General features: G+C 43.4%; 1 protein-coding gene across 1 annotated transcript; it reads right to left on the bottom strand.

Annotated features, from left to right (window-relative positions):
• Positions 1-15051: 15051 nt before the first annotated feature.
• On the bottom strand, positions 15052-15582 carry LOC134057843 (epidermal differentiation-specific protein-like). Its single transcript, XM_062514890.1, has one exon. The coding sequence runs from the start codon at positions 15580-15582 to the stop codon at positions 15052-15054; it is 531 nt and encodes a 176-aa protein (XP_062370874.1).
• Positions 15583-15893: the final 311 nt, after the last annotated feature.

The following is a 15893-nucleotide window of genomic DNA, read 5'->3' as shown; positions in this document are numbered from 1 at the left end:
GCACTTCTTATTGTTTAAGGTTCCGAATTGCAAACAATTCAGAATGTTTATAGAGCATTTACAAAACTGAATTCTGAATCTGTCTTGAAGGAACTGTTGTATAATACTGAACAAAACAGCAACCCTGAAGCCTCTCTCAGTGATGCGTTGTCTCTGCATCTTTAACAGGAGCAAAATCGAGGTGCTGGTTATTTTCTAATTACACCTAGCAAGTTGGACGGATTATAAATGGAAGCAAATCTTTACAGTGAAGTCTATTTTAGTCAAATGCTTTGCAGAGTAAAACTGCTCCCTCTTGTAAAATCTGTGAGAATTTCAGGACACCAGCTGATTAACTTATGTAGAGTTTAACTTTGTGTTACAAAATAAAATTCAGGGGCTCTGGTGCTGTTTCTTACTTTATCCTCTTCTCTGACCCAAACTGCAGGAGAAAATCTGCTGCCTCAGAAACAATGCAAAAATAATTATCAGGAACTACTTTGGCCAGTCTGTTCCAACTTTCTCATCTTCAGATTGTCCTTTCCTCCTGCTGGACTGGAGGTGAATTGAGGTGAGTCAGCACGTACCTGGTAACCAATACCACACAGTCAGCACTTATATGCGTTAATTTTTTTTTACCATACTGCCCAGCCTTCCACTGAAATAAATCAGGCAAATTACTGTTTCAGTCTGTGTGTGCGCAGATAAGCCATCATTTATTAGCATGCAGCTTACACCTCCCTGCAACGTTTCAACACACTCCCACACATTACCTCCAAAACTCGGCTCCCCGAAGAGGGGAGTGCTAGCTGGAGTGAGCTGTGCAGCCCAGTGCCAGAACACACAGCAACCAGACAAACAACAAGCAGCAGAGGATGAGAATATGCATGTCAAAGCGACTCCATACTTCCTCCTCCAGCCCACACCTTTCAGGTTCCCAGCACTTCCATTGCATCAGCTTACAGCCAAATTCATAACAGATTATTAAAAGCTGCACGTTGGCATTAGTGTTTGCATGTCTTGAGTCTGCAGCATGTTACAGAGCTGTACATTCTGCCTTGCTGCAGAGTTCAGCCCTGCTCTCCTCCCCCACACTCTTAGCTGTGTGATTTTTTTTTCAGTACATGCCTGCAAGGCTTTGGGACTGGCCTGCCTTAGCCCGAATTTGTATTAAGAGTTTCTTGGAATCCAGCTACAGTTAATGAATCACATCATATCATCTTCTATCAGCAATTGCAACACACTTCAGAGGTTATTCCCCTTGGTCTTCAGAAAAAGGGCCAGTGCTGGGCTTGCCTGTCCACACCCGTGAATAGCCAGCCTGCTCCAAAGAAGGCAAGAGAAACTGGGAAGCTCAGAGTACTGCGGAGCAATCTGGGCGAAATGGAAACAACTGAGAGAGGTACCAGGAAACCTGGAGGAGAGGGACAACCAGTCCCAGCAACGGCCAAGGAAATGGCACTCTCAGCCCAGACAACACAATGCTCTTCAGCAGGCTGAAAGCAATGTTCAAGCAACACTAACTACCTAGCCAGTAGCAAAAGAGAACAAAGAGGATAAGAAAAACTGCAGATCTTCTTTGCATGCGAAAGCACTCTGATACTGATCCTCTGGGGATATCTTACCGCTGTAGAAAGCAAAGATTTTGGCTGTTGTAGCTGCACTGATGTTCTGCGGCAGGTATGTTCAGTAGCAGAAGCTACTGTGTTATTCAGAAACATAATGGTGACTAATCTGATTAGAGAGCTTGAGGAAGTTTTAAGGTAGATTGCTTGAATTGGTTTTGGTGGTTTATGAAATGTAAGATTTGCTCAAATTAAAATGTTAAGAGTGGAAATGTAAAAATAAATGCTAATATCTTTTGTGCATTTGTGACTCCAGTACAACTGATTATGATCATAACATAGCAGGGCCAAGGGCTGAAAATTACAGCATCTTGACAGAGACTTTTTAAGAGGTATGGGATCTCTATTCTGTAGTAAACAAAGGCAAGAAACATCTCCCACAGAGGCAAGACACTGAAACATTTGGGCATAGCCTTTAGGAGGAGCAGTGTATCCTTATTCCCACAATGTTCAGAGCTTTCTGGAAACCAGGAACTGAAACTAGCTGGGGTGGTAACAGCAGGATGGCTGGCTTCAATTTGTTTAGGTGAGAAAAATCATCCCACTTCTCAAGTTTCTGCTGATAAACCATGCCTGGGAACTCAGTCTGGGAAAGATGCTGGACTATAAACCAACTAAAACAGAGTTTTGCAAAAAAAAGAGCAAGCAACCTGGCAGCTCCTCATGATTTGTGAAAGGTGGGGCATTTCTTTCACCTCGTTGTACTTACTCATAGTCTAACCCAGCCAAAGGCATTGTCCTGCGTCTCTGCTAAAAAAAAGTTTGTACGGATCAGTTAATAGTGTCATAAACATGTAAACTTTTCCCATTTGCAAAAAAAATGGAGTCACTGTAAGAAAACTCATTTAGAACTAGAGAAAGAAATAACAAATCTAAAATAGGAATTCATGAATAAAAGGATGAAAATATTTAACCTGAGAACAGCAAGTGAAAATGAAAAGGACAAACTGAAAATTAGGCTACAGGCCCTGGAAAAAATTCACTAGAATTCCAGCAGTTAAGATAAGAAAGAAGGTGAGCGTAGTAAGAAACACTGATATTCTGACAACAGATCTAAGTTTTCTTCTTGTATCTGAAGTTATTTTCAGATTCATTTGGACAACTTTGTGGATGTCTCTGTGGATCCAATTAAAAGTTTGGGTTTTAACTACCTTCAGCCTGAAGGGCTCATCTGGAAAGAAACAGAGTAGCTGCAACTCTCAAGGTCTTTGAAGGAGCTTAGCAGTGTTCAGCCCCTCTTGGGGCAGAGATGACAGCACACTGGGGCCTTGCTGAGAATCACTGGTGTTGACTTCCAAAAACTGTGTATTTGTTGTTCCCTGTGCAATGGTAAATGAGACATTGTCTCACCTGAGCTTTTCCTTGGGGTGGCAGTGACTGAGACACTCCACCTGGAGACATAATTTGTTTTTTGCTTAATTTGTTCTGATGCAACTACAACCATTGGGAGAAAAGACAGAAAAACTCATTGTCTTATGAGGTTCTCTGCAGGAGACACCATCCCAAGCTGATGCTACACACACTTCATCCCCAATTTACTCAGCTACTACTTATTTCATCCTCCTCCTTCCATCTCATGTTTGGTCATCTAGATTCACATTTTTCATTTGTGTCACCTAGAAGCCCAAAACTCCTTTTCAGAATAGTGAGGCAAATAACTATTAGACCAACATGCTTTTCTGAAGAAGCTTATTGCAGAAAATAAACTCTGGAAATCAGCATCTCAGACTGAATGTACAAACTCCAGATGAACTGGAGCTTGTTTGGACAGAAGAACTGTGGTAGACAGTCAATATGTGTGGTCAGAGACTGCAGATGGGCTGTAGGATCCATTCTTGCACTGAACTCTCAAGTTTGTTTCAAGCTGTGTTTCAAGAAAGTCAGTTGGAGGTGAAAGAAAAGAGCAATCTGTTCCTAGTTGTGGAAGGAATCTGTGTTTTAGAAAACATATATACAGCAGCTTGCTGGACTGGATGGCAGGGGAGCAGGTGCTCAGTCAAAGAGCCATCCAGCTGTTGCCTTCAGCATTCTTTAGCATCATTTCCACTTATTGTCTCACACAATGATGTATGTATTAGCTACTTCTACTATTTTGTTTCTTGTGTTTGCTACATCTTTAAATTCTTATGTAACATAAGAACAAGCGCTGAAACAACGCAGTGAGAATTCAGCAAACTATTCTTGGTGCAAAGCCCAGCATTGCAGCACCACTGCAGAATACAGGATGAGATGCACTAAAATGTTGCTAGTCCAGGTGTCTATGAACACAGAATTACAGGGAATAGTTTCAAGACAAATGGATGCAAGAGAGGAAGCTCTTCTGCATGAGAACCTGCTAGAAACAGGGGATAGACTTAGCAGCCTGCAGGGATCCCTGTCTATAGATGCGCCATGTATTTTACTTATTCATTCTGCTTCTTGGGTGACCAAAACTCTTATCTGAAAGGAGACATCACATGGCACAACAGAAACACGAGCTGCTTGGAGGAACAGGAGAAAGAAGAGGACAATAGGTCACAAAGGACAAAAAGATTTGGCCCTTATCAACTTCTGTGAGTCTCAGTGAAGATGTGGCAGTAACAGAGTACTCATACTTGGCTGAGCTCTCTGGAAATCCCAGGAGCTGCACTTGATCCTTGTGGGGTACCTTCCAACTCAGGATATTCTATTCTATTCTATTCTATTCTATTCTATTCTATTCTATTCTATTCTATTCTATTCTATTCTGTTGTGGCACATTGCATTTTATTGCTGACAAATGCCCTTCAGCTATCAGAGTCCTGAACCCTGTCCCTGGCTAGGGAACTGTGGGCACACTTAGAGTTATCAGGAGACCATACTTATATTTACATGTTGGTTGACCAATACAACAGATCTAGGTCTTGGATGGGCGATCTAAAACTTGATACCTCTATTGCCCCTAATGATTTCCAATCTCATTTATCTATTTGGTGCAAAGGCTTTTATTCTGAAATAAGCTGCTTGTTAGAGCACATGCTGGCTGATCTGCATATTTATGCCTTTTCCTTTATATTCAGACACTGAGAAGAGCTTCCTCCATATTCAGTTTTAGCAACTTTCTTTTATTAGCAAAACCTAATTTTCCCTGATTAGAGAACATAGGCTGAAGACGCTGTGACAGCCTGAGCAATAAACCAAGCTAAGTACTCAGCAGTTCTTTCAGGCTGATGAATGGGAAACATAATGAAACTGCATCAAGTGGGTGTGATACCATAATGCTCTCCAGTGCTACAAAAGGTCTCCACTGAAACACAGAAACATAAAAAAACCAGCCTGGAGCACCCAGCGTCCTGCTCAGAGCTGGAGTATCAGTAATGCTGCATCCCATCATGACGGACTTTTCTTACAGAGTCCTGGGAGCCTCCAAGGCTGGAAAGTCCTTCCCACTCTACATGTCAGTTCCAGTGTTGGGCTGCCTGTGGGTGAAAAATTTTCTGAATTTCCACCCAGAGTCCCCTGAGATGTGATTTACAGCTACTGACCATTACTGTTGGTTTAATGGAGCTGTAAAAAACCTCTGGTATTTGGGACTGGAAGTAGGGGGGCAGAGGGAAACAGGACAAGGAGGAAAAACAAGATCAGTGCTAGAATATGTTGGAAACAGTCTCTCAGCACAGCATAAAGATGAAGTAAGCTTCTTTACTCTTTTTTTTCTGCACAAAGGCACAAGGTGATAGATTTGATAACACAGAGGCCCTGAAGACCTTTTCAGTAAGCACCATGTAAATGCAGTGCCTTCCTTTAAGCTGCTGTGCTCATTAGCCAGCAGTCTTTCAGTGCTAGACAACTGCATTTGGGCTGGTACCGAAATGGAAAGCATGAAATCCACTGTCTACTGTGGTCTGAGGCAAGCTCTAGCAGGCAGAGCCTGTTGGCTATTGTATTGCTGATGGCTTGCACTGAGCTGATGGTGAGTAGCTGAGCAGTGAAACTGAGTACAGCCTCCACTGCCTCCAGTATGTCGTCACTTCCATCCTAGTTTCCATACAGATGGATGGTGGACCCACTGTGGCTGAGTGTGTGCATGACAAATATCTTGTATTCCTGGCAGAAACATAGCAAAACTTTGTAATTTTTCTTTTGTTTGCTTCCATCCCCCCCTCACAAGCTCATCATATCTCACTCATTCACGGCTTTTACTTCAGAGCTTTTTACTGAAGAGGTTAAATTTTCAGAGTACCAGAGCAGACAGTTCAAATGGGCTGCAGATATGAAAATTCATCAATGTATCAAATGTCAGCTCCATCATATCTGATGAAACTCTTTGACATTTGCATGTTCTTATAAACTGATTTTATTTGTTCTAGGCTTTGATGAGAAGCCTTGTTGACTGAAATTTGAAACAATATTAAAGTTGTATAAGCTTGGTCACTGAGATGGGAATCTTAATATGTGTTTCTCAACACTACGACTGGACACTAAAATCAGAAGAACAACTTAATTGGAATTAAGTAAAATATATTGTTGTGTCTAAGAATGAATCTTTTTTCCAAGGTGCTCCAAATTAAGGTTTTACCCAGCTTTTACCCAAGGTGAAGAAATAATATCCATATTTTCTCAAATCACTAATATAGCTTGGAGAAACCACAAATCTCATTTTGGAAGCTCTATGGCTATTCCCAGAAGCACAGTTGCTTTCCTAGACAACAACTTTCCCAAAGATTTTTCTTTTCAGGCGTTTATAGTAGACTTAATAATATCCATTTTGTGGATAAAAATTGAGGACTGTGGAGCAGTGGAAATGCCTGAATTTCCATTGGAATTGTGGAATGGACAAGATGGACAATATGGCTTTTCTTGTCAATTAGTTACACATGCCAGGAAAGTAAAAAGGCACAAGGCCACCCTGTAAAGACTGAGATCACTGGTAATAGAAATATTTCATCCTCCCACAACATTAGGCCCTAGTCGAAAATGGGAACAGACCAAGCCTGCTACTTGTCTCATGGAGTATTTCTTTAGAAGAGAAAACATGTGTAAAAACATGAAATTTGACAAACAACCCTATTGTGGTGGACGGTCAATAGTCTGAAGGATGTGCTGACATCCAAGCAGATAAATGGGCTAAAAGCACTTTCCACTACACCGAGGAAGAAAAAAAATGTCTGAAAATTCAGATAATAAGACAAAAGTGGAAATATTTCCCTGTGGTCAACTGTGTCTGTGATGTTTGATGTACTAACAACATTAGGCCAGCATTTACATCTCTACCCAGAAACAGTCTCTGCTGCTATGCCAAATTTTTTTGAGATTCACTTCAGTCCAGGAATGGCTGTGAAAGGATACATTACTTAGAACTGTAAACACCAGCTTTTTCTCCCCAGTAAAACTTAAAGACAAACTGAGGATGGCAATAGAACTGGTAAGTATCTCAGTCACCACTGCAGAATGCATATACATTTTCCTTGATGTCACAACCCTACAGTGCTGTAATGACATTGGATTCAGACGAAGATTTTGGCTGTCTATACTTGCTTTGTGGGAGTGCTGGTGCTGTCAGCTCTGGGTGGCTGAGGGCAGCCCCTGCTGTGTGGCAGCCGGTGCAGGTGGCCGTGTCCGTGTCCTTTCCGTGCACACCTGTGTGCCTGTCCCTGGCTCACATGGCCAACCCCAGCACGGGCTGCCCCTGCAGCCTGGGCAGTGGCACTGGGAAAAGCAGCCCTGGACAGAGACCCTGCAGCCTGGGCTCAGCAGCTGAGCAGGAGTTCCTGGGGCTGAGCTCCTGAAATCCTGAGCTGTCCCTGCACACGGCGCTCCAGAAGTGGCTTGGCCAAAACAGAACTCTGGAACAGGTGTTTCCCTACAGAAAAAAAGAGCTTGTGTAATTTTACTGTTCTTTCCTCTTACTTTCTGTCCTTCTTCTATGATATATTTTTACCCTTTAGTTCCTTGCTGCTGATTAGCTACTTGCAGGAACTACCATATGCTTCCTTGGAAAAGCATCTTATATGTGAAAATCCCACAAATGCTACAGATCAGCAGACATTATCTCAGTTTTGTGGGTTTTTTTCTGTTTTTACAGTACTTTATTATATTCTGCCATGTAAAAAACAATAAAAACTCCCTTTCACAAAGGAGAAAAAAAATAACAGATTTACAGAAAAAGATAAGGACCAACCACTGAAGGCCTCTAGCCCAATATCCTGATGATGACAGGGCTGATTCTAGTTAGGTGAAGTTTCTTAAGGTCTTGTCCAGGTGAGTTCTGAACACTCAGTCATAGAGGATAGTTTGGGTTAGAAGGGAGGTTTGCAGACCATCTAGTTCCAACTCCCTGCTGTAGGCAGGGACATCTTCCACTAGAGCAGGTTGCTCAAAGCTCCATCCAACATGGGCTTGAACACTTCCAGGGATGGGGCATCCACAACTTCTCTGGGCAACATGGTCCCATGCTTCACTACCTCAGTAGTAAAAGATATCTTATATCTTCCATATATCCCATCTAAATGTATTCTCTTTCTGTGTAAAACCATTGTCCCTTGTCCTGAAACTACAGGTCATGGTAAAAAAATATCTTTCAACCTTTCTTATAAACCCTTTTTATATATTGAAAGGTCCCAATAAGATCTCACCAGAGTCTTCCCTCCTCCAGGCAGAACCACCACAAGTCCCTCAGATTTTCTTCATAGCAAAAGTGTTCCAGGCCTCTGACCATTTTTGTGGCCCTTCTCTAGACTGGTTGCAACAGGTCCAGGTTTTTTCTGTGCTGACTCCAGAGCTGGACACAGCACTCCATGTGGAATCTCTCTCGAGCCAAGTAGAGGGACAGAATCACCCCCGTGACCTGCTGGCCACATTGCTTTGGATGCAGTCCAGGCTTTCTGGACTGGAAGTGCTCTTTGTCAACTCGTGACCAGCTTTTCATCCATCAGTACTCCCAATTCCTTCTCAGCCATGCCACTCTCAGGTTCCTCAATTAGTCTTTACCATGATCTTTTATGATGACAGGAGAGACTTCATTCCCCCAGTACCTGTCTTGAGTTTCAGAGGCTTCAGAGATATGGGAAGAGAGAACTGAGGCAAAAAAAAATAAATTGTTGGGTACCTCAGTCTTCTTCATATCAGTTGTCACCATTTCTCCTGTCTTATTTACAGAGGGAGTGGGATATGACATTTTGTTTAATCTTCCTTTTCTGGTCAATTTAATTATAAAAGTCCTACTTATTTTTCTTTATAAATTAAGTTCCAGCTGTGCCTTGGCTTTCCTTATCTCATTCCCTAGTGTTTAGAGCACAGTTACATCAGTTAGGAACATGAAAAAACACTGGGGACTCCTCTGCTGAAGGAGGTATCTTTTCTACACTTCGTAGCTCTCTTAGGAGGAGCCAAAAAAGCTACATCTGCTTAGCCATTTGCAGAGCAGGAAGTTTTTAACTAAAGTAATGCATTACTGTGATGTGGACAACCCACACACAAAGTCAGTGTTTACACACAGGCTTCCGCCAACTATGCTCCCCATAATCTTAGTAAGTACGTGTCCTCAACAATCTCACCCCTTTGGTGTTTTTTCACATCTTCATCCGTCTTCATAAATGTCCTGACACAAGCTGTGATTAGGGAGATTTGGACATGGCATTGAGAGGAACTTTTTCACTAGGAGTCAGTGCAGCACTGGACCAGGTGTGAGATAGTGACTTCTTCATCAATATTTTCAACACTTGGCCAGATAAAGTCACAGTGACCTGATGTGGTGTTGAGAATAGTCCCACTTGAAGCAGAATTTCTGAACAATGGTCCACCAATTCGATGACACTGATATCCATGAACAACTGATAAATAATAAAGGAATGCTTACTTGTGCTTACAGCTCTGCTTCTCACACAGAGAGGGTATCTTAACCTGCTTCCCTTCCCAGGTTTACTGGGAGCTATTTCCATCACCAATCCTTTATATTCCTGTCATATTCATTCACTGTCAGGTGAGATCCTTATCCAATGGTAGATTGAGGTTCAGACCATGTCATCTTTGCTTAGTTTCAGTCCTTGACATCTTGTGAATTGTAATGACAGTGCAATAGAGAGTTCTGATGAAATTCCAGGCAAGTATATCAGTTTTCTTCAAACACTGCATGGATGGATTTTTTAAAAGTCCAGCCAATAAAGACCCTACCATCCCCTCTCCTTCCCATTCTTTTTAGGCTGTCCAGGAGCACAGTAAAAAAAACCACCAAAACCATGACATTAGTGATTTCTATAATTTATTTTTCTAGGAAGCAGATATTCAGGCTATAGTGACCACAAACATCTGATAATGGCCACTGTATTCTGCAAGTTCAGCTAAGGATTAATTGCATCAGCCATGCATTTAACTATATTCTTGATGTTTGGTTTCATTTTAACTTCTCTTGCAAGGGCTATGACTAAAAGGAGTTTCTGGTTTTAAAGTCTTTCCTCTTTCTCTAAAACTCTTTTGCTGCTGGCTCTCTTGCCCCAGGGCCAAAGGCACAAGCCTGCTGCACATGATGGCAATCATCTCCTCAGGCACGCTGGTCCCAGCTTTGTTGTCCACATCTTTCCAGTCAGAGCCACCATATTACAGCGTCCCTTTCCCTCCTCATGGCCCAAATTAAGCCCAAGTTTTGTTACTAGCAGCAAATCCAACCAACCATACAGAGGAAGCCCATTTAGGGTCAGCTCACTAGAGCTGCACCCTGTCCCTCTCCAGATGATGGCAGCAGAGCTCAAGCAACCCTGAAGGACCTCTTTCCCCGCCCTGGCTTATAGAATCACAGAATGGTTTGAGTTGAAAGGGATCTGAAAAATCACGTAGTTCCAACCACCCAGTTTCAGACTCTGCTGAACTCCCCGCTATTTTCAGGCTTAGCCTAAGCAAGTTTTCCAAGAGATCCAGACATGAAAGGATGAAGTAGTACTGATGAGCACAAAAAATCTGGATGGGAGTTCCAGGTAATATCAGGAGAAATTAAAGCGAGCATCACTAGAGGAGCAGAACCACCTCCAGCCAAAAGGCTGTACCAGTGGATTCCCAGGGTAGGAGGGTCCTACCTGGACCCCATCTGGTGTGCCCTGCCCTCCAACTCTCCAGGCTGTGCAAAGAGACTTGATTTCCCATTTTTCTCATTTAAAAAAATGAGATTTCAAGGATAAAGGAAAGACTGACTGCCACACCACAGGGCTGCCTGCTAAAAGTAAAATGTATTTATTTCAGCAAGCTATGGAAAGTCTGTTATGGATGATTAGATCAGCATGAAACAGGGGCTGGGAAAATTTATGAGGTAAGGAACTTGCAGTGTTAAATAAAGGTGAATGTGCCTTGTACTAGTTGTAGATTTTTTCCTTAAAGTTATCCCTTTTATGGTAAGCTGTTTCCAGAGTAAAATGAAAATGTTATGTTTATAAATAAATATGTCTATATTAAAAAAAATATGTCTACAACAGGGTTGCAGCATTGGTGGATAGGGGAAGAGTGTTTGACATTATCTGCTTTGCTTGTGCAAAGCATTTGAAGCTGTACAGTATGATATCCTTAGGTCTAAACTGGAGAGACATTAATTTGGTGGATGGACTGCTGTGTGGATAAGGATCTGGCTGGATGGTCACACTCAAGGCTTGTGGTCAATGACTCAATGTCCAAATAGAGACCAGTGATGAGCAGTGTTCTTCAGGAGATGGTATTGGGACTGGACTGTTTAATATCTTTGTTAGCAACACAGACAATGGGATTGGGTGCACCCTCAGTCAGTTCGCTGATAACACCAAGGTCTGCAGGGCTGTCAAGATTCTGGAGGGAAGGTATGCCATCCAGGGGGTCTTGCCATGCTGGAGTGGTGAGCCTATGTCAGCCTCATGAAGTTCAACAAGGCCAAGTGCAACATCAGCCTGTGAGTAGGGACAATCCCAAGCACAAACACAGGCTGGGCAAAAAATGAGCTGAGAGCCACCATGCGGGGAAGGACTTGGGGGTGTTGGCTGACAAGAAGCTCAGTGTGAGTTGGCAGTGAGCACTCAAAGCCCAGAAATCCAAACGTGTCCTGGTCTGCATCAGAAGCATCATGGTCATCAGGACAAGGGAGGAGATTCTGCCCCTCTATTCCAATCTGGTGAAACCCTACGTGGAGTGGAGTGTGTCCAGCTCTGGGACCCCTAACATAAGAAGAGCATGTACCTTTTGGAGAGGCCATGAAGATAGTCAGAGAGTTGGAGAACCTCCACCATGAAAATAAGCCAAGACAGTTGGGGCTGTTCAGCCTGCAGAAGAGGCAGCTTTGGGACTTTAAAGCACCTTCCAGTATCTAAAGAGACCAGAAGAAAGGTGAAAAGGCACTTTTTAAAAGGACATGCAATGATGGCACAAGGAATAATGGCTTTAAACTGAAAGAGCACAGGTTTCGATTAGATATTAGGAAGGAATTCTTTACTGTGGCGTGGTGACACACTGTAATATGTTGCCCAGAGAAGCTGTGGATTCCCTTTTCTTGGAAGTATTCAAGACAATGTAGGATGGGGAACTGAGCAACATGATTTAGTGAAAGGTATTCTCGTCTATGGACTAGAGGATCCTTAAGGGCACCTTCCAACCCAAACCATTCCTTGAGTCTATGTTTCTATTGATCACACGCTTATTGAGCCAAGGTACCCCTGCCTTTGTCCTCCCCAGTCATCTTGATCTCCTAAGGCAGCAGTTTTACTTCCCATTTTCAACAATCAGCATTTCTCCCCAGGCAACAGTGATTCTCCAGTGTATTCCTGTCACTCAGACCTCCTGAAAGATGGTGTTGGAGATGTTTGCAAGACTGTGAGTCCATCTGATGTGTCATGGGCATTTCCAAGAAAAGGCTTCCTGAGTACAGGATTCTTCAGCAACAGTTCATCACCTGTGGTCTGCTCTGTACACTTGGTGGTCACTAACTCTATTAGTATCCCCTGCTCTTGGTTCCTGAGTGAGCACAGGAACAGGGGGAGCATAAAGTGACAAGTAGACTCCTGCCTTGCTGTCACTGGTCATCTCTTACACATGCTAGAGATTTTCCTCTGGTATATGTTTGTTGTGATTTCCTGAGGGGAAGAGCCTGGCTTGACTGAAGGCTGTGGCTTGACTAATAGTGATAGGGAGTTTGTTCCCAGCCTTTTCAAAGACATTTGACTGGGTTTTGCTCTCTTGTTTATCACTCTGTCAGATTTGTGAGGTCTGGTAGTGCACATGAACATGAGCTCATTCCATTTTGTGCTGCTGCTAAGGAACCTCAATCCAGGTTGTCGTTGGGCCTAAGTGTCATTGCACTGGGAACTGCTCTAGATCAATAAGCCACTTTATTCCCCTGTGCTGGTTTTGCACAGCCTGGTTTTCAGTAGTGAGGGGACCGTGGAGGTGGCTTCTGTGAGAAGCTTCCACCATGTCTGGCAGAGCCAAGCCCTGATGGCTCTGAGGATGGACATGCTGCTGGCCAAAGCTGGGCATTTAGAGATGATGGCAACGCCTCTGTGTTAACATATTTGAGAAGAAACCAAAACTAAGTTGGGGGCACAGTTTTAATTCCAGATGCAGAAGAGGAACAGGTGAGAACACGTGAGGGACACGACATGGAGACACCAAGGTCAGTGGAGAAGGAGGGGCAGGAGCTGCTCCAGACACCAGAACCAAAATTCCTCTGCCTCTGTGGTGACACCATGGCAAAACAGCTGTGCCCCTGCAGCCCACGGGGATCCACGGGGGATGCAGAGATCCACCCACAGCCCATGGGGGAGGTGGCCATGCAGGAGCTGGTGGATGCCTGGAGGAGGCTGTGATCCTGTGGGACACCTGGTGGAGAGAGAGGCCCCTGCTTCCAGGCGGGAGCAGCCTGTCCTTGGAGACTGCACCCCGTGGAAAGAGAGTTTGGAACCACGCTGGAGAAGTTCACGTAGAATTTTGTCCTGTGGGAGGGACCCCACAGTCTCACAGGGAAAAAACTTCTCTCCCTGCACAGGGGAAGAAAACCTTGGGTGAGGAACTGACCAAAACCCTCACTCCCTTGTCTCCCTGCACTGTCACTGGAACAGAGGAGCTAGGGGGGAAAAGGTGTATTTGAGGGCTTATTTTACTTCTCATTATCCTGCTCTGATGTTGTTAGTAATAAACTCACTTTGTACCTCTAAGCTGAGCCTGTTTTGTCCTTGGAGTGCTTCTTCCTGGTCCTTATTCATCTAATGAACTCTTTGTTAAACTTTTCTCTGCTCTGTCGAGCTGTAGCAGGGGAGGTTGAGTGAGTAGCTCTTGTGGGTTCCTGGTGTTTGGCCAGTGTCAAACCAGGACATCCCCACAGGCGACAAAGCACTAGGAGGGTGTCTCATAGCACCAGATCTACCTTGAGTGCACTTGCCTCTGGGGCACCGAGATCGTAAACAGGCTGGGGTCCTGGGGGACCCATGATGAGTCTGTGCTGAGCTCTGGGGCTGATGGTGTTTATCTAGGTGAACTGCACTCTGCTAATCTGTGGGACTGCATGAACAGGAACAGGGTTTTGGGACCACACAAATGACAAAGGCAAGTTTGCTCCAATGAGGGAAACTCCTTTTAGGATTAACCTGCTGCAGCTGCACACATTTGACCATGTCACATTTATTTTCCTGATGACCTCTACAGATCTGTGAAAGAATGTGTCTCATTACTGATTTTGTCAGCAACATGCTTTGCTGTTTTTGAGATTTGATTTACCGGGATGGAGAGTCTCATTTAAGTTTTACCATAGTATTTCTCTGTTGAATCCAAAGGTCTAATAAGGCACTACCAAGAAAACACAGCAGCATAAGGGGGAGGAATACTCTGACAAAGAAAACCAAGAAGAAATTAAAGGAAGCATCAATAACTGAATTCAAAGTGAGGCAGCTGTTTAAAAAAATCAGACAAGTTTTACCATTTGGATCAAGCGTCCAGCCAATTCAAATTTATGAAAACAGTCTCTCTGATTATGTAATTTAGGCAGTAAAAGGCGATATCATCAGTATGATCAATGTCTTGAGATACAATCAAATACGTGATATTTAGGTACAGGCTGCAGGTGAGAGTTTGTCCAGGATCACAGCAATAATCAATATGCCCACCAAGACTTTATTTCTGGTTGAGTCAAGCCTGAACCCACTGTTACTGAACAGTGAAACTGGAAGGAGATAGAACTTTTCAGGAGACACCCACGAAAAAGGCCTCAAAGTGACTGCATGAAACATTCTCTGGATACAAAGAGACACCTCATCATGAAAGGGCAATATTTATCTACATTAAACAGAACATAAAACGGACCCACTGTTGCTTGCAAGAGCTTCTTTAATGACAACAACACAAAATGGATTAGAGACAATAGCAGAAGCCATGGAATCGCAAGGGCATTTTAAAACAAATCACAAAGACTGCAACAAAAGCACAGGCAGAGTACAAGTTCTTAAATTTCTTGCTGGTTCTGCATCTTCTTCAGCTTTGGAGGATTTGCATTCTAATAAGAACGGCCAGCACGAAGGGGACGCAGGAAGGAAAGCTTGTCATTGAAATTGATTGCCTTGTAATTTGGAAGGTTTTCATGTTCTCGAGCAAGGTATTGAATTCCACTTCCATCGCTGTGTTCACACAGCAGCCAGACACCTCTCTGCACTTTGTGAGAAGACATCATGTCATTGTCGTGTCCTGCAGCCAGGTTGGTTGCTTCTTTTACTACCCTGCTTTTCCCTTGATAGTTGGTATGCTCGTAGAGAGTGATCTCAGGGTTGCTCAGATCTTCAGTGATCATCTGCATAGAACTGACCTTGTTATTCATCTTTGAATCAAAAAAGCTATGGTCTCCCTCCTCGAGTACCAGAAATCGGCCTCCAAAGTTTGAATGCTCGTAAAGCACCCAAGGCTGGCCAATTACTTTTGCCGAGGAGGCAAGATCATTCCAATCTGCATCTCTTAGATTGGTAATATCAGAGGAGAATTCTTTGGACAAACCCTGGAAGTTGGCACGCTCATAAAGGATGATTCTTCCCATCTTAGTAGGACTTGGAGAGTTTTAATGTCTTCCTCTAGGAGCTGGATGACAGCCTGCACAAAAGGAAGACAGAAAACAAGCAAAGCTTTTAAGAAGCCTTGTGGACCTTGGGGGAAAAAAAAAAAAGGATGGACGTCCAGGGGGGAAAAGGGAGAAAAGGAAAAATGAAACATTTTGAACAAAGAGTAAACATAAAAGTAGTTGGGAGAGAGTGAGAGCATGACATACGTGTATTCGTTTAGGTGCATGTCCAAGATGAAGCTGTAAAATACTCTCACTTTCACCCCTCACAATTGTGTTTATCACTGGCC

The sequence above is a fragment of the Cinclus cinclus genome, chromosome 2 (genome assembly GCF_963662255.1).
Source record: "Cinclus cinclus chromosome 2, bCinCin1.1, whole genome shotgun sequence".
NCBI lineage: Eukaryota > Metazoa > Chordata > Aves > Passeriformes > Cinclidae > Cinclus > Cinclus cinclus.
Note: the sequence above shows the minus strand (reverse complement) of the source record. Positions and strands in the feature narration are given on the sequence as shown.

Excerpts from the sequence above, each read along its gene's own strand:
- LOC134057843 (XM_062514890.1), bottom strand. The coding sequence starts at position 15,582 with ATGGGAAGAATCATCCTTTATGAGCGTGCCAACTTCCAGGGTTTGTCC.